Source organism: Diuraphis noxia, unplaced genomic scaffold (genome assembly GCF_037042655.1).
Source record: "Diuraphis noxia isolate RWA-SAM2 unplaced genomic scaffold, SU_Dnox_SAM2 contig0001, whole genome shotgun sequence".
Classification (NCBI taxonomy): domain Eukaryota; kingdom Metazoa; phylum Arthropoda; class Insecta; order Hemiptera; family Aphididae; genus Diuraphis; species Diuraphis noxia.
Window position 1 is genome coordinate 38,234,498 of NW_028301711.1, and position 23,755 is coordinate 38,258,252.

Genomic DNA, 23,755 nt, shown 5'->3' on the forward strand with positions numbered 1-23,755 from the left:
AATTGATGAACCGAAAATTATTATATAATATGTTTGTTTTGATATTATACAAAACAAAACCGTTTGTAAAAACCAATGAATTAATGTACGAGTAAAATAACTATTTATATTTCCATAGCATCGGTAACGAGAAGTTAAGCATTTTTATAAAAAACATGGATATTCGTATGTGCATAATAATGATCGTCTCAAAGAAACATATTTAATCATTTATTATTTTTTTTCACTAAAACATCTTGTTTTTATAGAACGTCCTAAAATATTACAATATATTTTTGAATATTTTTACGCATACAGTTTTAATCAATTTTAATTAAATAATTTTATATCCGTATATATTAATCTTATTTATAACACGTATATATATAAAAAAAAAAACCGTAAATTTATTCAAAAGTAACCAATAATTAATAATTATAAATGGTTTTATGCATTTTATTCATTTTATAATGAATTGTAAAAATGTATTATTTATTAAAATTTGAATGGCTCTCATTCAGTCAATTTCGGTTCATTTGTTTATCAGTTTAGTTCATTAATTTCCAAATTTTTAATTTTTTCGAGAAAAATTGCGAATTATTTAACATCGTTATGTTATCAAATAGTCACCCGCTTCGCCACGCGTATTCGCATACCGCTAGCCGATTACTTTCCGTGTCCGTAATAGTTATAATCATATATTTTTATTTCTTCAAAACTAGAAAAAATTTTGAAATCCAGGAAATTAATGAAAATAAAATTTTGATAAGTCAATATTTTCAGAAAAATAAATTCTAAAAAATTATGGCTATCTTTAATTTTTTTGAAAATAATTAAATAAAAAAATATATTTTTACAGTTTTTACAAAAACATTGAAATAAATTAAAAAATGAAATAATTGTAGTTCTTATTCCTGTGAACCCCATTATAAGACTAAAATATTTATATCTCCATTATTTCGTAAGATATCACAATGAGTAAATCCTGTAAATCCTGATACCCTGTACAATATGTTGGTTTTACAATGATACCTATATTTTTCTTTTACATATTCATTTGTGTCTGTATACAGGAAAAGTAGTAAAAAAATTACCGATATTTTTGGAGTACTTATCATATTGTGCTATCTAAAAAACTAATTTAATGAGTTTTAAAAAAGGTAATAATTTTTTTGAAAAAATGAGTGTTTGTCATTAAAAGAATTGCCTTATACCTATTACATATTTTTATTTTATTTTCGTTTACCAATTGTATTACACTTATCGTGTATACTAAATATTACATGAAATAATAATTATAACAAAATGAATAAATTATAACATTTTTTTTTTCATTATTTAAGAATGTGAAATCCAGTTGAGTCACATTTTCAAATACCTATAGAAATATAACTCAGTATCATATCATTAAACCTAAAAATAGGAAAATTTTATTTTACTTTCATCTTATCACCTCTGTAATTTCAATAAATGCGATTGCAATAATCCGAAAACAAAACGCTGTTCTGGCATTACATTCGTTTATAGATTTTTTAAAAGTGCAGTTTAAAGAAAGTAACCACGATTAGTTCGGTGCACAATGTACATTATATTTTACGTCATGTAGCGATTACACCGATGTAATTTACCTACGCTATATAAAGCAGCCATAATGTGACATTATACTTTGCGTGTTATGATATTAATGTTGATATAATAATTATTGAAACGCTGAGTAAATTAATATAGTTGTAGCATAATGCGAACGAAACTGTGAAAGTTATCGGTGATGATAACAATACAATAATTAGGGATGGCTACGACGTTGTCGGACGTTCAATTTTACACACGAAACTCATTGTAGGGAAAATCGAAACGTTTCGACGTGTCACCAGCAAATACGTTTCGTTAACATGTGTGGTAATATTGTAGTTGTTATTACCGTCAAGACACTCAAGCATGGTTTAGACCAGAAACCTCGTCATGGACAAGACGTATTTTCTACGTGCCACTCGAGGAAAATATAATTAATATTGCTGTTATAATATAACTGTGACATCATTTAAACGCCATGTGAATTTAAAGTATACAATATTAATATTATTTGTATAATAATTATAATTATGATATTATATAATTATATTATCATTTCAACTGATCGATGAGTGATTTTATAAATCTAACATATTATATTAAGTACTAAACGTTGGTCATCGCTGCCGATGTAGGTTGAAGCGAACAGAATTATAATTTACTTAATTTGTGTGGCTAGTTTTCCGAGACCGATTCGAACTGATATTCAAAATTCGCGTAACTTTATCAATATGTGTTTTATACTGTATCCAACAAACCACCGTGACAACTCTGTACACTATACTATAGCACAACTTTTTTTAAATTGTAAATTATATTTAAATCACTTACTATCTTTCGTCATAATTATTTAAAATCCTATATCATTTTAATTAACTTGAACAATATATCAAGAACTATTTATTTTCTGCATTACACTCCCCCTAAAAAATATTGCAAACTAAAATTTTTGGAATACTTCGACACATTCAAACAAACAATGTATTATAGGTGGCGATTAAAATACCAAGCACAGTCATGAGGGTATCACACTAACAACCCTCAAGGTACCCTCAACCCTTATAATTCTATTTACATTTTCTACTTCTGAACATTACAATGTACTTATCACTCCTGGACCAACATCCTTGCCAACCTCTTATCGAAAATATCCAGATATTATTTTGTTTCAGATATTTCGAATACTTTATACTACTCCAATAAAAATTTGCAAGATATAAACTCTAACCACTCGTAAGTAATGCTATAACCCTTAACACCGAACACCCACTCAATTGGTCACTATTCTACAACTATACTTGGTATCTACCATGCTATAAATATATTCAGGTGGGCTGATTTTTTATGTTATTCTACCGGCAGAAATTAACATTATTAAAGTATCAATTTATATATCTACTAACAATAATGCATGGTCAAATATTATAAAAAATGAAAAAAAAATGATGTATAATTGATGTAACAAGTTATTAAAACAACATATATTCAGTAACGTATACAAAGAATGTTTGATATTTTCTAATGTGACTTTATATTTTTGTTATAACATTGTTATATGAATAATTTATATATAAAGCAATTCACCAAGCATCCTCACCTCAATTTTCCCTTCAATAATGAATTTATTCAAATCTCAAGAATTTGAAAATATGGTCTTTAAGTGTATTTGGAAATTCTAAAAATTCTAATTAGAATAAATTAATTATTAAAGGAAAAAATGGGGATGAGCATGCATGGTGAATATTATTATGAATGTGTCTCATGATATTATGTATAATTAATATTAATGTATTAATATACACGAGTGCTGATGGAAACAATACATTACCCATAAATTGTTATTGTTATTATTATTTTTATTATTATTCCATTATTTTTTTATTTTTTTAAACTAAGTGACTTAAATGGTACAGGGTACAGAATCTAAAACATGTCCAGTTAATAAGGGATGCTTAAAAATTAAAATTATATATTCAGTCAAATTTTGTTACACTTCGTTATATTATATTAATAGCTACGCACCATCCCATTTTCAACTATAACATAAATGATAGTGTTGCATTACAAGAATGATAACCTTTTTACTGTATGTGTAATCATATGGAAATTTAAAAAAAAATGATTGCGTACTTTAGATGACTTAATATAATATATTTATTAGATTTTTAATATAAAATTTCTGATTATGGTAGCTATAAGAATTAAGTAATAGAGTATTTATTTTTAAATTATTATATAGTAAGCTGTTTGAAATTATTTTTTGTTATATCATTAAAAAAATATAATTTAAAATTATGAATAAATTTCAATCTCAGAAAATAAAATATCTTTCAGGATGGTTTTATGATATAAAACGTATATAAATAATACTATGATAATATATCCATTCATTTTATGTTTATTCCTTGTCCCGGAAATTGTGAGGAAAATATTAATGAATTTTGTGTAGGTACAGAATAGTTTTTTATCTTAACATTAAAGTATAATTAAAGGAAATTATTTGGTCGATGTGTATAAATTTAAAAATTATCGAATAGGTATGTTATTGATCATAAGCCACTTTAAACTAAAAAATGTGTCTTTTGTATAAAGATGATGGTTTTAACTTTTTTTTTTTTGGTTTTCAGAAAGTATTTCGGACCAGAGATCATAAAGTTTGTTGTAAAAGTAAAACGTAAAAGTTTTAAGTAAAAATAAATTGTTTTCTTCTCGAACCCTTCTCCATAAAAGTTTATTTGAATAATCGGAAGGTAGTTTTTGGATACATAACTTTTGAACACTAGCATTTTATGGTTAATGAAAATCTTTGCAATGAATCGTTACGAAAACCAGTAATTTAATATTATTTTTTCTCATTCAATTATATCATTAATATACATCTGATTGTTGCTTCATCATAAATAAAACATTTTTAAATATTCAAGTTATATTTTATGCCACTAAAACGATTAACATGACTAGTATCAATTTCTATCGTTCTTGGAATCCTTATTAATTATTTTGTTTGTTCAAACATTGTGTGTTGTGTGTAAAAACATTAATTTGTTGTAAATATTGTAATTAATTACAATTACCAAATTTAAATGTTAAATTTTATATTATCTTATCAATAAGTTTGATGACCTTGTAAGTCAAAAATACTTTGTGATAAAAAAAAAAATAATAATAAAACATTAGTATCAAGTATTTTTTTTCATTTTTGGAACTTTGAAATAATATTTTGCACTTTCTGCTGAAATGTTGAATATGCCATTAAGTGCGTCTTGGATTTTTAGTATATTTTTAAAATCATAATTGAAGTAATTTTTCTAAATGATACTAAACATACTTTTTATGTAAATAAAGTTTTTTTTTTTAACTTCTATAGATATTTCAGTTGAATAACGACAGTTTAGTAGAACGCTTTTATTTTAAAAGTATTCCACACAAGAAATCATTTATCCCTTATAAACTACTACATTATTATTAAATAGTATGAATATATCGACCACATATCCTGCCATGCTAAACATTTGATATATATGCATTAAAGTAGGTAGATATGAATATTTTATTTCATTTTGAACACTCATGATGACCATTTTAGAAAAACTACTTAATAATATTGATGGATAAATTATGAATTTGTATACGTAATGAAAATAAACGCTGCTATATAGAATTTATACAATACAATGGTGTACAAGAGAAGAATTGTTTAAAAAAAAATCTGATTATGACATTAATAGAATAATGATTGGTTTAATGGCGTGAAAATGTCTTATGGCATGATACATATAAGAGTTAACGTGTAAAACTGAAAAAAATCACAATTTGTGATCGATAACTTTGCGCCTTGATTAACTTTGATGAGTATCAAAATATTTAGGTCTATTTATTAGAAAAATAAGATAACATAAAATAATAATTAAAGTATAACAGAGAGGAAATAAGACGTGAACATTTGCCACAAATTGATCAACAAATCTGAAAAAAACTTACGTTGTCGTCGGTTGCAGATGTGATACAAGTGAATGACACGGACCTGCCAGCCTCGATATCCGCTAAGGCCGGTACCACGTGAGCACTCATATCGGGCGTTACGATCACCTGATGCTGTAGACTTTTGGATCCTACCGTGTTCTTGGCCGTGCACGTGTAATTTCCCGCATCCGTTCGCTGGACAGATCGCAAGCGCAAGAAGTTCATTGGTGCCTTGCTGCGTCCACCTCCTCCAACACCTGCACTCGTGTCGGCAGTCACCACAACTGTAGACGTCCCCGACGACCATCTGCAACAAAAGAAAAACAATACCGTACAATTATTATTATGACCTATTAATAAATTCAAACGATTTTTTGAAGCATATATCGTTAACGATATTATAATACGTATGGCTCACAATAAGTTTTAGTAGTTTACTATAAATTTCACTTTTGAAAAAATAAAGTCCAAGTCATGATTCAATTTTATGAGATCATTTGTTCTATTGTATTATTATTTAGATTATAATTAAATAGTTTAATCAGAATTATTTTAGCAAAACAACCTTTTTAGAACATGTATAATAAGTTGATGTTTATTAATTAAATTATGTGATATTATTTTGGAACTTACAATAATTATAAAAAAATAAGTTATACCAACACTGGTTAACTCGGAACTATGTATCTTAGTGTATTTATATACTTTTGAATTTCAATTAGTTTTCGTAGGTTATGTGATATTAATGAAGTACAGATAATAAACAAACCATATTCTCAATAATAAAGGATTTTTAATTTCAATTGGTCTCTAATGAGTTACGTATTAGTCAGAGAACCCTCATAGCAAGAATATAATATAATTAGGTAGTCAGAATGTTATGATTCTCACGAGTTTCAATCAGTGTTTAATTTGTCAGGCTATTAGTTATTAGTAGTATCGATAATAGTTACTGGTATCCAAAGTTGATTTTTTAAAAGACGTAAGGTAGTTTTGAGTTTCAGTGTATCCTTAATCGAAAAGATAAAACAAAATAAAATTCTTATTTCCCGGTATTAATGATTAAGTCAACCTAATATTAGAGTAAAGATCAGATCAATATTCATAAACAATAGATTAGACACATATTTTTAATTAACAATGCTGGACAAATTTATGTTTTTTTATTTATAAGTAAAAAGTTAATAACAAATTATATTGTTGGTTAACTTAGTTGAGCCAAATTAATACACGATTTTTTGACCACACACTTGACCTGCACTCTAGAAATTTGGTGGAAATGGATTGCATCAAATGAATCTCCCTGATAGTAACTTCAAGGTTTTTAAGGTTCATAAGTTGCTTTCAAAGGAAATTGGTTAAATTTAGGTTTTATTTATACAAGTTGAGAAATAAACTTCTGTATAATAGATTAAAAAAGTAATCAGCATGAGATCAAAGTTGTGTGTTAATGAAACCACGAAAAAACAGTACAGATTAACAAAAAAACAGTTGATGAAGATAGTTACACAGAAGATAAAAGTGGTCATTATGTTCTATTTATATAAAAACTAGAGATTGAAGGCTTTTGAATTTAACAGCATTTGTTCTATTTGTGAATACATATTAAATATTTAAAAAATAAAAAAACAAATAGAAGTATCAACTACCAAGTATTCAATAAAATAATATTATTAGACTGGTAAGCGTATTAAATTATATATTATACCTTATACCTATAATAGGTATTATATATACATAACACATATCATAATAATAAACAGTAGTAGAAAAATAATATGCACACTTGCCAATAATTAGGAAAAAAGAAACTATTAAACGGTTATATCAATGGACAAAAACACTTTAATATAATATGTGGAAATATGTTTGTGTCCTACAAACGAATTCATCAATTAACACATAGGCACTACAAGTATATTTAGGATTTTTGTTAAGGAGTTCGGGGTGTTTTAAATTTATATTAAAGACGATATGTGTGGGGTTTTACGTAATCTTCATACATTTTCATATTAATATAATATAAAACAGAACCATAGGACTAATTTTTTTTTAGAAATTGAATCATTTAGATAAGTTATATTTCTTTTGCATAAATACATTTGATGATGTGGGTTGATTAAACACCCAAACACCATCTGGCTATATAACCACAACATAGAAACTAGCTGTGTTACTTTAAGGTATTCACGAAAGGGTCAAAATTATCGTACTTATACATATTGTCCCTTCATTAGTTTATGACAGTTCATCGAACTCCAAAATCAAACCAATTTTAAATTTCATTTTCATATAATATCCTGAAAAAATATACCTCTATGGCCAACTTTACCACTCTTCATTCGTTTATGACACATCATCGACCTACTGAGTACTTACAGCGTTTTACGTATTTTACCCATAACTTAAAAAGATTACTGTACCTACTAAAACTGTTCCCCCTTTATTTTATTTTATACGCATGCTATATAGTGCACATATTATGTATGTGTATATTACATAGCGATGGTTATAACTTCACTGATACTAAATTTGTATTATTGTATGCAAATCGTTTATATCATTAAACTTCATAAACCAAAACAGATTACGATCATAATTTCCATTTTCATTTTTGATTTGTTTTTGTCGATGAACAAGTGTGTATGGTGAATGACTATGCATATGGTAATCTTATATTTTTTCTTCGTTTTTATTTAATTTACATTGACAAGTTTAAATAAATAGTGCACGATAAGTATTCATAGTCTGAAGCAAATCGTTTCAAAAAGTATATTATAGGCGATATCTTAAGCAATTTAAATATTAAAAATTAAATTAAAATGGTGTGTGATACTGAAAAAATAATGTATAACTATTGACTATGTGTTACCCATTTCTTGTCGCTGATACAGTGTGCCAGGTGCCTATCCTTTTATTTCTCCAAATCTGTAAATTTTCCATATTTTTTTCTAAAAATACTAATTTCAGCCAAATGAGATATTGATTGCGTTTCCACTGAAATGATTTCTATAATTTTAAAAGCTGTTGCAAAAAATTTTTTTAAAGTATACGAAAAATTAAAAAATTAATTTTATATATTTTTTTTTTATTTTTAATAAAAAATTATAATACCACATTTTTTCTTATAATATACATATATATTTATTTATTTTATATTTTAATTGTTCGCAGGAACAAAATAAAAAAAAAAATGTAAAGATAATTTTTGGCACGCAATGTTAGGAAAATTTGTCATCCTTATTATTTATTATATACGAGTAATAATGATGATGGTTTTTTTTTTAAAAAATACTTTCTAGTAATTTTTTCCAAGTATGCACCTATAAATTGGTTGATAAGAGATAGATACACTTTGTGTGGAAACGCATTACATTTTGTGGGAAATTCAGACTATTGACCATTAAATTACCCTCTTTAAAATAAAATACATCAATGCAAACAAACCACTCCAAATTTCGAATTTCAAATAACAATATCCTTGATCTCGAATATAATTTTAAAAAAAAAGTCTTAACATAACCTAAAAATATTATTTAAAATCATTGTATATAATTTGTAGACTTACTATCATTTAATCATCTGAATTTTTTTTTGGCTCAGAATAAATGCACTCTTTTTTTTAGTTAATTTTTTTTCTAGACTGCGCATATTTTTTAAAGTTATTTAAGTTTTGTAGGTACCCGACATTTAAACTAAAATAATTTATTTGAATTTATCGTAATTTATCATAAATTTATCGTAGGTTTTTAAACAAATGAACCACGGGTGACGAAGAAAAATAGTAAAAAAAATGGACACGTTCGTCGAACACCACAAAACCTAACGACTGCCACTAAATTCTTTCGTTACAATCAAGTATGTAATTTAATTCAAAAGTGTGCATTATAAACTGACGATAACAAAATATTATTTGGGGTAAAAATGCATTATATGTTATGTTGTTTATTTTATTATGGTTTTTACGTAAACTGTGGATTTTTTACGTTTTTTTGAGCTCTGTTTTAAATAGATAATATTTTTAAATTTTAATGTTTTTAACTGTCTTTTAATGGTTTGAAATTTTAGTTTCAAATATATCTATATCTAATAAAACATTGTTATTTATTATGCACAACGATAACGAATAGCTCGTCTTGTTTATAAATTGTGTAGACTCAACATGATTAATTGTTAAACAACTATCAGCGCACCCATAAAACATAAACGCATATTTACCATTTCTACCAATTATGTAACAAAACAACTATGATGAGGAGAGAAAACAATCAAGTAGGCAGCTTTATAAAACATTTTCATTACAATAGTTATAGTTCGAAGTTTATCAAAGTGATAATACAAATTATATTATTATTTCGTCAATATTGCGTTCAAATTTACATTATACAGGTGAAAAATTGCCTTTCTGAATGTTACGTGAATATATTATTATTATCATACGATGCTAAAAATCACTGTAGTCCTCTGGGATATGCTGGCACTGGTTGGCTGCATATTAAGCAACATAACATGTCCGCGTATGCCATTAACTCATCAATCAATATTATCTTTATTATTTTTGTTGCGTAACTATAGGTCCCTATTTATTTCATTAATTTTCTACGTTACCTACTTTCACTACACCTCATACAAAGGGTGTGTTATAGTAGAAGGAAAGAACTGACCCACTCGCACCTCATACGATATCCACCGCTGTTAAATTATATATTTTATATTATATATTTAAATTACATATTATACAATTATAATTTTTTTTTTTTTATGTTAATTTTTCAGTAATTAAACTGTTTTTGTAAATGTACTTTAAAACTAATGGAATTCAATTTAATGATAACCAACTAATTTTTTTTTTTGATTGAAATACTGTAGTAGTAGAGTATAGTGTAGTATTCATTTGCAGGTACGATTGAATGGTGAAAATATTTCAATCATATAATGTTAGAATATGTTTGTGCGCGACCAAAATGCTCAAGTTAAGATTTTTATACACGTGTGACGTACGGAATTTCTTCGGTATAGCCAGCTGTCTGTTTAAATTAAAGTTTGCATATATATATATATATATATATATATATATATATATATAATATATTGTAGATGTTCAACCATTGAGACTAGATTAGTTTATATAGATCGAAGTAAATATAACATAATTATGCTAGTATTAATTTAAAACAATTTTTTACATTACAATATATTAGGCTCGTAGGTATTAAATAATCCATTGTATCCGCAGATGAGCATACATTCATAAATGCATAAAATATGGACAGTCATTATGATAACACTATGGGATAATAAATTAACCAGTAACTTTATTTATAAAGAGAGAGGAAAAAAGAAAGGGATGAGAAGTGAGAGGGATAATGAGTGAGAAAGTGAAGTAAAATAAAATGGAGAGAAACAGAGTATAAAATCTACACAGTGGTATTGTGTTATTATTAGTATCACTTGTATAGAGGACATTGGACACTACTGTAATATACACCACTTTATTATAACACACAGGTAGATACAGAATAGTATCTGTACCTACAACTCTAATATAATGATATAATATTAAACTATTTGCACTTATTTGTCGTTGGATATGCGCGTGGTGAATACAAAATAAGCAATTGTCTATGATATTTCTTAATATATTATACCTATATACTATGCTATATAGCTTATATAATATACATATTCTACTTTCATTATTTTGGCGTATCATATTCTTAACAAACACGTGCGTGACACGATTTAGTCAAAATATCCTCTGATGGACGACGATGATGATAAAAAGAAAAAAACTTGTGTATTATCGTTTGACGATTTTCAAAAGGTGCCAAGCTCGAGACCACTAATAAAAAGGCTAAATTCTCACTCCATAAAAATAAATAATAATTGAAAAGACGTATTGCCTGGTTATAGTTTTGATATTATTATTTGTATTATTATTATAATAGGTACTTGTACTATAAAATCAACACGAATACAGTACTTAAAATAAATGTACTTTATATAATATCATTTACATATTGGGTACGTTATGATATTTTTATTTAACCTATTACAATTAATGATGTAAATAAACTTAGTTAACTTTGTAATTACTGTATCAAATGCCATAGATGCCATTTTTATATATATATATTAATACTAGCCCATGGATTCACTCTATCTTAATCTCGATAAAACATTTTTAACAATCATTTAAATTACAGGTCTAAAAGTATATTCAATCATAATATTTTATCGAATTATTAGCTTTGTAAAGGTGCTACATTTTTAAAAATATGTACCTAGCTACCCATGGTCGGATAGGCCTACCGGGCAACGGGGAATTTCCCGGTGGGCCCCCCTTCGTATTTCGGTAATGTGGCCCTTTAATATCATATATTATTAAATTTTTTTTCATGTGGAGCCCCTTTTAAAATTTTCTGGTAGACCAAAAATGGCCTATCCGCCCATGTATGTACCTAATAATAAATTGTTAATTTCTTATTCATAAATACTAAATTGCATAATTAATAGCAACCATATTATAAATAAAAATATATTTAATACTATTATTATTATTATTATTATTATTTCTATAAAGAATCTCAAATTTGCAATAAAAAAATTAAGGGCCACTTATTATAGATAAATTATAACCTACAGATTCATGGGATCGTGTAGCTTTCTGATGACAAAAAAAATTTTAAAATCAATTATATAGTTCCAAAGATTAAACCGACCAAACGAACAATTATTTTTCTTTCTATTATATATAACCCTTTTAACACTTGTAGTGGTCGAATTTTATAAAAATATTGTTAAACCTTACTGACACAATTCCATACTCATATATTCAGTGATTTTGGCTAGGTGATTTGTTTAATTTTTTAATTTTTAACCATTTTAACCTCTGTAGAGGTCGAATTTCGAACATTAGTGGATGCTTATATCACAAAACGAAACTGTTGTCCAATTTTCATACTCATAACTTCATCGGCTCAAGCTAGGTGATGATGAATCACCCAGGACCAGTAATTTTATGTATTTAGATAATAATGATAATAACATAAGTACAATACCTACTAATTTTTTGTATATTTTTGTTTGGTTATGCGATAGACTTGCGGATGTACTACCAATGAATGGGTAACGTTCCAACTATATCCGTTTAATGAACGTCTGCCGAGCAAAATATTCTCTGTGGACATTTTGACACATGGTCGTACGTTTGTTGAGTCATAATGTGATTGTGCATCGTATATAAATGCGTTCTTACACGGAGGTCACCGAAAACGCACGTGTTTTGCGTTCAGCGCACGTGAAGATCAATTGGATTTTCTCACTCGCCGACGGTGTTCAATGCAACCAAATTGGTTATTCACCATGTTCCATCCGTGCCTCGTCCACCTTTCCGGTCGACTGCTTCAAGTTCAAATGCGGTTCAATTCGATTTGACGGCTATCGGATTGTCAACGACGGCATCGCCGTCAGCAGCTTACCCACAATCTCCATATGTATATTTTTCCCGACCAACACCAACCCCCTCACACCACAACACGAACGAATCCATTCAAAAACAAATGTTATAGAACTGTTTTCATCTTATCCTATATACACCCAGATATATCGCCATCGTCACTATTACCGTATTCAGTGCTATACATGTGGTGTATATATATATAATTATAATAATAAAATTTACGTCTCGTGAATCGCAATATTACATTATGTCTTCGTTGTCGTGTAACTCAGATATTAGATTATGGCGTAGGTACCTATGTTATATTATGTTGTAATCGTACTACCATGCCCGTACTTAGGCAACGCTCGGATTTGAATGTAAACACGCCTCATGCCTTCATGATATTAAATTCTTAGTACATTTTATTATCCCGGTTGAGTGATAACCAAACAAGTACACCAGGGGAAAATGTACAATCGTAAATGCATTACTTACGGGAAATTAAATGCAAATAATCGATATGTTCGGTACTGTAGCTAACGATAGTCATTCGGATCATTCGTCTGTGATAATTTTTTTTACGAGTAGAAATTGATCAAATCTTTATAATATAATCTCAGTGATAAAATAGAGAATTTATAGAAACACAGTTAAGTCCATACTTTTTTACCCTTACTCGATAAATCACTTTTTATTTATTTAACAGGTTTAATAATATTAAGTCATTAATTAATCATTGATATAAAGTCATTAATTGATTAAGTTAACGTCATACGTGGTATTTTATAGATACAAAAATGATAATTATACTGCTACTACTCGTGATTATAACCTAATTAATGTTAGCAGTACAATACAACATTTTTGGTTATTTTGAAATTAATAAAAATAATTACGTACGCTTGTAATACACAAATCATGTTTTGCAATACTTACTTAATTAAAGTATCATACGTTTTTATTTTTTAACCTATATCTAACAGTTTTACGCATACCTATACTTTACTTATTTTATCTGCACTTATATGGAAACTTAGATTGTTTTTTTTGTAAATAGTTGCGCTTACTTTTAATGAATTAGTTATTAATGTTTATCGTATAGCTATCACTCTACCAGTGTAATGAATAAACCAATTTTTTATTACGAATATTATATTGATTAGATGTCAGAATTCTCATAATTAAATTATATTCACTCCTGTTAAAATGATATCGTATTTTGTTATATGTGTTTTCATTTGTTGTTGTATATATTTGTATAATATTGTGTCTATCAAAATAAAATTTATAATAAATCTATTATTTGTAACCTATTACGTTATAAATATTTACTTCACTATATATATTTAATTTAATAAAGAGAGTACCTTATCTATCACAAAAGTATATAATATTGTTTTACCAGTGTTCGCATACCACGTTGTTGTTTGACCGATTATATATGAAATCGAATAAGACGTTTCATTTCTCCAATGACGTAAAATATTTCAAAAATTAATAAAAGCCCGATTTAGATAGGATCAAGTTCAATAATATACATTTAATATTATTCCACCTCGTATATTCACTAAAACAATCTCATCTTTTTTACGAAAACATCTCCCACGTTTAACCTCGTGTATGTATTTGTCATAAGCCGTGCGCTGTAAAATCAATAAAACTCATTCAAAAAATATATAAACGAAGTAGATATATGTACTTTGATTAAGAGCTGCCGATTACCATCAAAATTATGTTTAGTGTTTTACGAGATAAATTCACTCGAATTTCTTGAATATTATGTATTTTTTCTACGTAATGACTATCGATCTATACGATTTGACATACAACAGTATTCCACACAAACTCTTTCGTCACGAAGTATTTCAGAATTAACACATAAATTGTGGATAGGGTTTTTGGTATTCATATATTTAGGTGCGTTAGTTAATATTTTTGGTAATTTGTGATCGATATGTAAATAATTTATACCTATAACATAGAATATTTATTATTGCATACCAAGATGATCAAATTTAAATATAGACATTTGTATGATTATATTGCTACTGTGGATAATGACTATCAAAATATAAGAGTTGGTAGGTATTTGGAAACGAGACTTTGTAGAGTATACAATTTATCTATGTCAAATACAATTTTAACATGTTAATGGTCAATAAATTTTTATTTTAGTCATCTTTAGTATAAAATATAAAATAATCATTTGATAATAGTAATGTTTTAATAATGTTAGGATTATCACACAAGATCACTTCTCACTGAGTAATTGTTTTTTGAAATTACAAATCAGGAAACCCACACAAAAAACATTAATTAAGTACTGGTAATAGCATAAACATTTTTTTTAAATTCACAGTCGTTATTATATATGATCTACACAGATACGACAGCAGTGTGCGCTATTTTACAACACTTGTTTTTACTGCTATAAGTTTTTAAAATATAAAACATTCACGTTTAATTCTTATAAGTATTGTTTAATTAATAATTATATTCTTTCGAATATATAAATATTTCGTGTCACGGTGTTAGTGATGGCACTCTAATGAAACGTTTCAAACGACCATAGCAAATATGCACTTTATTTCTGATAATACTGACAAAATATCTTCTATCAAATTCAAAGGATCTTCGGGAAAAAATAAAAGCTTTACATGAGTGAATACGTTTTCTGTTGTTTGCATACAATGAATAACATCTATATATAACATTTTCAGAAAATGTGTATAATAAGACATAGTTGCGATTGAGGACATGTTTTTGGATATCGTTAGCAAAACACTGCAGGTAAAACTATGAATGCCTGCGCTGAATAAATCCACAAATAGCATATTTGACCGTGATTTTTAACGATAAGTTGAAAATTGAGTTGATTAGAATAGATTTGTCCAAATTAATCTTTTAAATTTGGTTCCAGAACAACGCAAACCGTATGACAGGATCATGCATACAATCAAGGGAAAAAGCGGTGGATTATACTTCTTGGAGTTACAGGCAAAACTATTCTCATTTCACTTATTTTGTCAACCATACAATCACGAAATAATATTGGACTGGAAATCATATTATCAAAAACTTCAAACTTTTATATGATATTTATCTACTATTATTCCGTTTGCTTCGTTTTGTTTACTTCCTTTTCTAGGCCTATGTTGAATAATAATGGGGGTAGTGAATCCCCCTATTTAGTTACTTTTCAACATTAAATGATTCTGACACAATACTTTCTACTCTGACTTGATACTTCATATACAGTTTGGTTATGTTTACTAATTTTTTTGGGAGTCAAAATAATTCTTCCATTATGTTGTAAAGGCTATTTTTATGAATACTGTCATTAGCTTTCCTTAAGTCAACAAATATTTGACACAATATGTTTTGCTGATTTTTATATTTATTCTCTATTTTACGTGCTATTGCCAATAATAGCTCTATGGTTGATTTTCCTTTTTGAAATCTACTTTGATATTCTCCTAAACATTCTTCTGAATAAGGGATTAAACTGTTTCATAGGATTCTTGAGGAAGAATATTCTTCTGTAATTACTACAATTTGTTTTATCACCCTTTTTATTATTAAATAGTATAATTATTGTTTCGTTCTAGTTTCAGGCATTTTTTCCTCCAGCTATAACCTATGACACATACTATACATAAAATTAAACATATTCTCTCCACCATTTTTTTATAAGTTCTTTACGTATGCTTTCGAAACCTGCCACCTTTCAATTGTAGAGGTTCTTTATTGCTTTTTTGACTTCTTTCTTGGATACTTTTTTCAAAAAAGGTTCCGTTTCTGATATGTTGTTTTTTATTAGGTTAAGAGGTATTGTGCCAATCAACAGATCAGTAAAGTAATCTTCCAATCTTATAATTTTCATTTCAGGCTCCATAATTAATTTTCCCTCGCTATCCTTTATGGCTTTCAAATTTGGGTTGAATGCACTATATTTTTTAATGGTTTTGAAAGAGTTTCTTTTACTACCTTTTGATCTATTTTTTCTGCGTCCCATAATATTTCATTCAAGAAATTTTACTTTTCTCTCTGAAATACGCCTATATAATTTTTTCTTTCTTGGTTTAATTGACCATGAAATAATAATTTAAGACTCAGGACACCAACATTTTTGTTCACATCTTATGCCTATTATATTATAATATTATATGTTCAAATATACAAATATTCAAATCCAAAATAATAATTTAGTCCGTAAAAAAAATGCTAACTACGAAAACGGACTGTAATTAAATTACATAATTAAATGGATAAATTGAATAATAAATCTGCTGAAGTAAAGTTACATTATTCAGTATTGTGATAAGAAAAGTAAATACTACTAAATTGTGATAGAAAAATAACAAGTATTTTCAATGATCATACAAAAGATAAGTAGTGCGTTCATATAAAATTATTTTATCGTTTTATAAAAATAAAGTTACTTAAAAATATCTAGGTACATGTAAATATTATTAGTGTATATCAACTTTACTAAATATTATGCACGATCAATTTAAAAATGAAAGATAATTCATAAATTCATATTTTGAATTTCTGAATGATGATTTTAAAAATTCAAAAGTTGAAAAGACAATATTTTTTAACACTGCTACTTAAAATCTAGTAACCAAATCGCTCAACAAATATCACCTCAAATAATTACTGAAAAATACGTCATCTGTCTAGATTACATGTATATTGTAATTCTATAAATCTAATCCTTTAAATTAACATAAATTATTGCATGTTATTGATTATTATTATTTTTTTTTTTTATTGATCTTTTTTTTACAACCCGGCATCATAGGCCATTAATTATAGTTTTTTATTTTTGTAGATACCTTTGTTACATAATTATATTTACATTATATTTGGTATATTAAATTAATTTATTTTAAAAAATTAATTATTTTCCTGTTTTGAGTGGGAGCCGGACCGAGTAGTGAATCAAGTGTTTCTGTAATGTTGAAATTTATTCGTTCCTGTTGATAGAGTTGGCATTCCGTTAGTATGTGCTTGATGGTGAGGAGACTCCCACATCCCTCAAATGTGGGAGGTAGGGAGGTATATTATTGATTATTTATTGATTACAACGCACCGTAAATATTATTATTATTATTACGACTATCTATTATAGCTCCGATAAGGTATATTTAAAATCTACAGTGCGTTAAATTTAATATGCAACTATTTTTTTGAAATGGCTACTTTTAAAATTTTTCCGATATGAGTTTATTCTGATGAATAATTTTGTTTAAAGCTATTTAAACATTTTAAACTGTAATTTAATTTTTATGAGGCAATATAATATCATGATTATTGTTTGAGTTACTAATAAGTAAAATTATATGAAATTACTGTAAAAGTCGAACTAATTTTTTTGATTGATAAATCTTCAGATTATTCAATGCAAATCCCAAGGTATATTATAATGCTTTGTGCAATATATAGTCGTATAATATATTTATAATATCAATAATAAAATGCACCGTAGTTGAATAAATTCAAATATTATACAGGTACGAATAATATATGCTGTGTATGTACGATGGTATAATAAAGAAATAAAATAAAATCCTGTTTTTTTTTACATATATTATGAATAGAAATACTTACAAACTTCACAAAAATACAAAAACCATAAATCGTATAAATATATATCATAACATCGTTCAATATAACACGGTTTGTAAGAATGAAATATTCAGAGAATAATATATTTTTGTTAATCCTTCTGCGGTATTTGCGCCTATTCGAGATAAATATATGCACAATAAAAATAAATACAATTACAGAGTTAGTATGGGTAATATTCTTCTAAACGGTAGAACTGATTTTGATGGGATATTCTTTTAGGTAAACAATGGATTTAGAATGGAGTGACATAATATATAGGCTCCTCTTTATGACAAAATTTAAACTCTTAGGTTAGGTTATTGTCTCACAAGTGAATTGTTTCATTACAACACGAAAATTAATCAACTTTATTTTTTTGTGTTCGGCAATGGCTACGCACAATAAAATGTGCTACTTAACCATAAGTTGTATAGGAAGCAGAAAATTTTAAATTAAAAATATGATTCTGTAAATAGCCCAATCGTGGTTAGATTGCCATAACCGATTTAATCAATCCACAACACGAGGTATGCGAACAACCATGTACTGATATATAGCTATAAATGTTTAATGGAAACTTACCAACCCATATATTTTAAATCTGAGAATTTTTCCTAGGGAAAAACTAACACTAGCTAGATAATATCAACAGCTAAGGTGTAAAAAAATTCAGGAGTTATGGAGTTTCTCAATTTTATGCATTAATATTCCACAATTAATTATTAATATTATTGAAAAATCTTCTTCTCTTTTTGACATTACTTCTCGTATGTTAGAAGTAATAAATTAAGGTATTCTATACAGGGTGTCCCGCGAAGATTTACCCATTGTGATATCTCCTGAGATAATAAATTTATCATAAATCTTTTTTTTTATTATAGTTACATAGAAAAGGACTATATGTAATTCATTTTTTAATTTTATTAAATTGTTTGGTAAAAATTTATAAAAATTATTTCTTAATTTTTTAATTAAAAAAAAAATAAAGATACATATTTTATAGAGTTTATTTTTCTGAAAATTATGACCTTTCAATATTTTATTTTCATAAACAACATGATTTTTAATAATACTTTTAAATTATGGGTAAGACGATAAAAAACCGGTTTTTATCCGGGCGCCGAGTCCTCCTCTGCGGCTAAAGAGTTTATCCTCACGGAACATCCTATATAGGTCATAACAATATATACATTTTAGTTTTAATCCTCGGATAAAACGTATTCGGATTCATATATGTATTATTATTTATTATGATACATTTTACGGATATTGATAATGAAACATTATTTTTTCAGCTTTTGTATACACGTGCCGATAACAATATAATAACAATTATATATCTTATTTTAGATAATCATATATAAGTATTATACTGATTTTAGTTAAAGTGTAAGTTTATAAAGATTTTGTATCTCTTTATTAAACCAATTTGCTCACATTTCCAATAAATATTAATCATTTATATTTTACCATACAGTGTTATTCAAAATATTCAGTTACGAATTGATACAGCTTACTAACCTTAAATTGAAGGTAAATTTCATATTAACCACTGTAAAGATAAAATGTGTCAGGTTTTTTTTTTCATATTTTAAAATCTTGTCCGTAAGCTTTTGTAAAATATATTAAGTGTCAATATGGACAAAAAAAATTCGTATTTGTAACTTCTTATAGTTGATGGCTGGCAAGTAAGTCGGTTAATATTGTAAATTTTATATTAATTATTATAAAACTTGAATATTAATGAGATTTTTTACTTTACTTCACAACTATAATATTATTAAAATCAATTTTGAATTTCCATATCAGATTAATACTTTTGAATCATCGTGTATTCAATTTTTTCTAAAAACAATATGTCTGTGGAGGACATATTATAGTAATTTAAATATTTTCTAATTGTTGTGCAATTGTGTTGTGTTTTCATATAAAAAACAGAAACTGTGCAATTATGTGGCAACGACATAACTGTGGTGCGAATGATATCTAACTGTATAACAATAATATAATACTGTAACCATTATAGCTTTGTTTTCATAAATAATGCATCACCAACATTAATAATTTAGAAAATGTAAACAATTAATTGTATAATTACTACCAATTATAAGTTTCATATATTTAAGGTGAAACAATTTTTGCACTTGAATTTTTTTTTTTTTAAGGAGAATTTGCACGTTTTGTTACCTAATGTAAATCGATTATTAATGCATATGCATTAATAATAAATATCTTTGCTATTATGTTATTTTTATTATTTATCAATCTGACTCGTTAGATATCAGTGAATAAATGCTCAAATATTCAACATTTTATCATTCTGAATATAAAATGGCAAATCAATCGTGATTTGTGACCAAGCTACACAAACCTGAATAAAGTATTTATTGTATTTATGAAGTTTCTAGGAACGACTAATGTATCGTTTATATAAAACAGATGTATACATTCATTACTATATTCACCTCACGTATGATAAAAAATATTACAAACAATGGAAAATCTAGGTTAATATTAAAATCAAATTTATCTACTATTTAATATAAATATTTGAAAAACAAATTAACACATTTCATATTGTTTGTTTTATATAAATTATCTTTTGTTTCATACAATATTATTGAGAATAAGCAAAATGTCTTTGAAAACCAAACCTAAGTACATACATACTTCATAGTTATTGTCACATTTTGAAATGATTAAGAATGTATTATTTTTGCCTATTAAATATTAGTATTAAAAATTCCGATACATTTATACAATGGACTAATAATTTATTAATATTATATAAAATATCGATATACATCAAATTTAAGAAATTAATATTTAATTTTGTAAATGACTTTTGATAATATGTTAAATATTTCATGCACCATTGTATAATTTATATAACTTATTTTTTTTAGTTTAGTTTTTCATGGTCATCCTATACAGTTATTTTGTGACGCTCAACTTATAAAATATGTAATTTCTCATAAATTGCTATCATTATTAAATTCATGAAAAAACCATACAACATTTTTATCTGATTGAATAGATAAAATCTCCATACCTCTTAGAGAGTATAAATAAACATATAATTATTATTACACATTTTTTCTTTTCTAGTTTTTTGTTAAGTGCGATATTAAAATATTTATTAATTTTACATAATGTTTTGGATGTGAAATGACATTTGAAAAGACGTGTTTGATAATATTTTAAAGTGAATATTTTATGCTCATTTAAAATATAATATCAAGATAAAAACATACCTACTTAATTCTATTTCCATTTATAAAACGATTATTCGAAATCCTGACATTATTATTTTTTATATTATTTTAGATTACAAACTATGCGTAATACGTTTATCTTATTTAATAGAAAGTACGACTAGAGTTTTACAAAAACACAATATTAAACCAAGATACAGAATAAATAACGTTATAACCCTGTTGTTTTTTTTTTATATATACCTAATATATAATGTGCTTTACGAGTTATATTAGTTTTATCTAAGTTTATGATCAATTTTCCTGGTAAGAGTTCCAAAGTCTTTTAGCATCGTGGATGTTCTCGGTTGTTTGCTTGACGTTAATAGAATTCTTTACATTTATCGCATGTTATACAAGTTTTAGATATTAAATTTTCACAATCAAGTATAATAGGCGTTTGATATTTGAAACCATGTTAAGTAAAAACAAAAATGTGTATATTATTACCGTATATTTTTGGAATTAATAGATTTTAGTTAAATTCAGCTATATTTTGGTCCCCAGCCCAGTGAATTAAACATAATTGATACAACAGGTATAATATATATTCTTTGCGGGACTAGTTTTACAAAATAATATCTTAAAAATAAAATTTTAAATTCTTAAAAAAGCTTTACGTTCTGGATTTATGTTTTTTAAAGTTCAGAAAATATATTTTTATAAGGTAGTTTAAAAGTAAAAATTATAGAATATAGTAATGCATTGACAGTTATTTTAACACGTACTATTTTACTCTATTGAGATAGCGAAGAGTTTCCAAAAAAGTTTTCTTACAACATTTTGAACAACTATAGAAAATAAATGGTAAAGAAATTCACAAAATTAAATCGAAATCTGACCTGTTAAATAAAAAATTATCAGCTGTTTGGGAAATCTAATCTTTATATAGTACGATTTTTACAATACAGTCAAAACTTAGTTTGGATATTCGCTTCGTTATTTGATGACACTTTCACAACCACAAACGTAATATTACGTCCAAGGTATTTACACCATTCTATGCTGAAGAAGTACTTCGGTATAAGTAAAGTTACGTTACTGTATTTTATAACATTGTCATTTGCTTGTAACCATACAATTTTAGAAAAAACTCTAAATCACATTGCAACATTCGTTACACCTTATACATATGTATATTATACCGACACTGAACACACTATATGATTGACCAATACATATTATACACACTCAACACTTTTATACCCGTGCACATAATTACTTATTATAAAAATGACACACAACAGTTAGTTCGACAGTCACCATCAATAGGAGCCATATACATTAGTAAAGTATTATTTTTAAAATAATAATATTAATATGGATCTATAAACCAAACGTGTCTTATTTTATTGATAAAATACCTCATACACAGTGCTCTAACCCCCAGTTACGGAAAACTTATCCATAAGGAATAGAAAACCTTCCCTGGATATCTAATATCGTACCAAAGTCCCCCGAACACGTTGCAACATCATTATAAATTTAAATAATTAGAACATATATAATATATAAGTATAAAAATAAGAAAAATAGTAAAAAATTATATAATAATTGTCCAAAGCATAAATAGTGCAACAGTTAAAATGTTATACACACTTCTTAACTGTAAGTCTATCTTATTATTATTTAATAGGATTTTGGTTTGTAATTGTTTTAAAATATCATTATACTCTTTAAAATTAGTTTTTAATATATATATATATATTTATAAATCTGCGTCTGAACTATTATTTAAAGTACCTATTTTTATTTCAGTAGTATGGGACAGTGATCGAGAAATAACAATTATAATATTAAAATGGATAATTTATGTTTTAAAGAGCCAATTATACATGTTTATATATTTTATTTCATAATTACGACTAAGACCTTATATAAATATTATCACATAGTAGGTAATTGGCATACAACTGAGTGAACAAAA

At 26.4% G+C, this 23,755-nt stretch overlaps 1 protein-coding gene across 4 annotated transcripts in view; it reads right to left on the reverse strand.

The window, feature by feature from the left end:
* Positions 1-23,755, reverse strand: part of LOC107168741 (cell adhesion molecule Dscam2-like) — a 308,280-nt gene that overhangs the window by 94,587 nt on the left and 189,938 nt on the right. For all 4 annotated transcript variants that reach the window (XM_089215614.1, XM_089215615.1, XM_089215616.1 and 1 more), the window contains exon 7: positions 5,533-5,821. In XM_089215614.1, the coding sequence (XP_089071740.1) occupies positions 5,533-5,821 (289 nt within the window). The remainder of the gene's footprint in view (positions 1-5,532; positions 5,822-23,755) is intronic.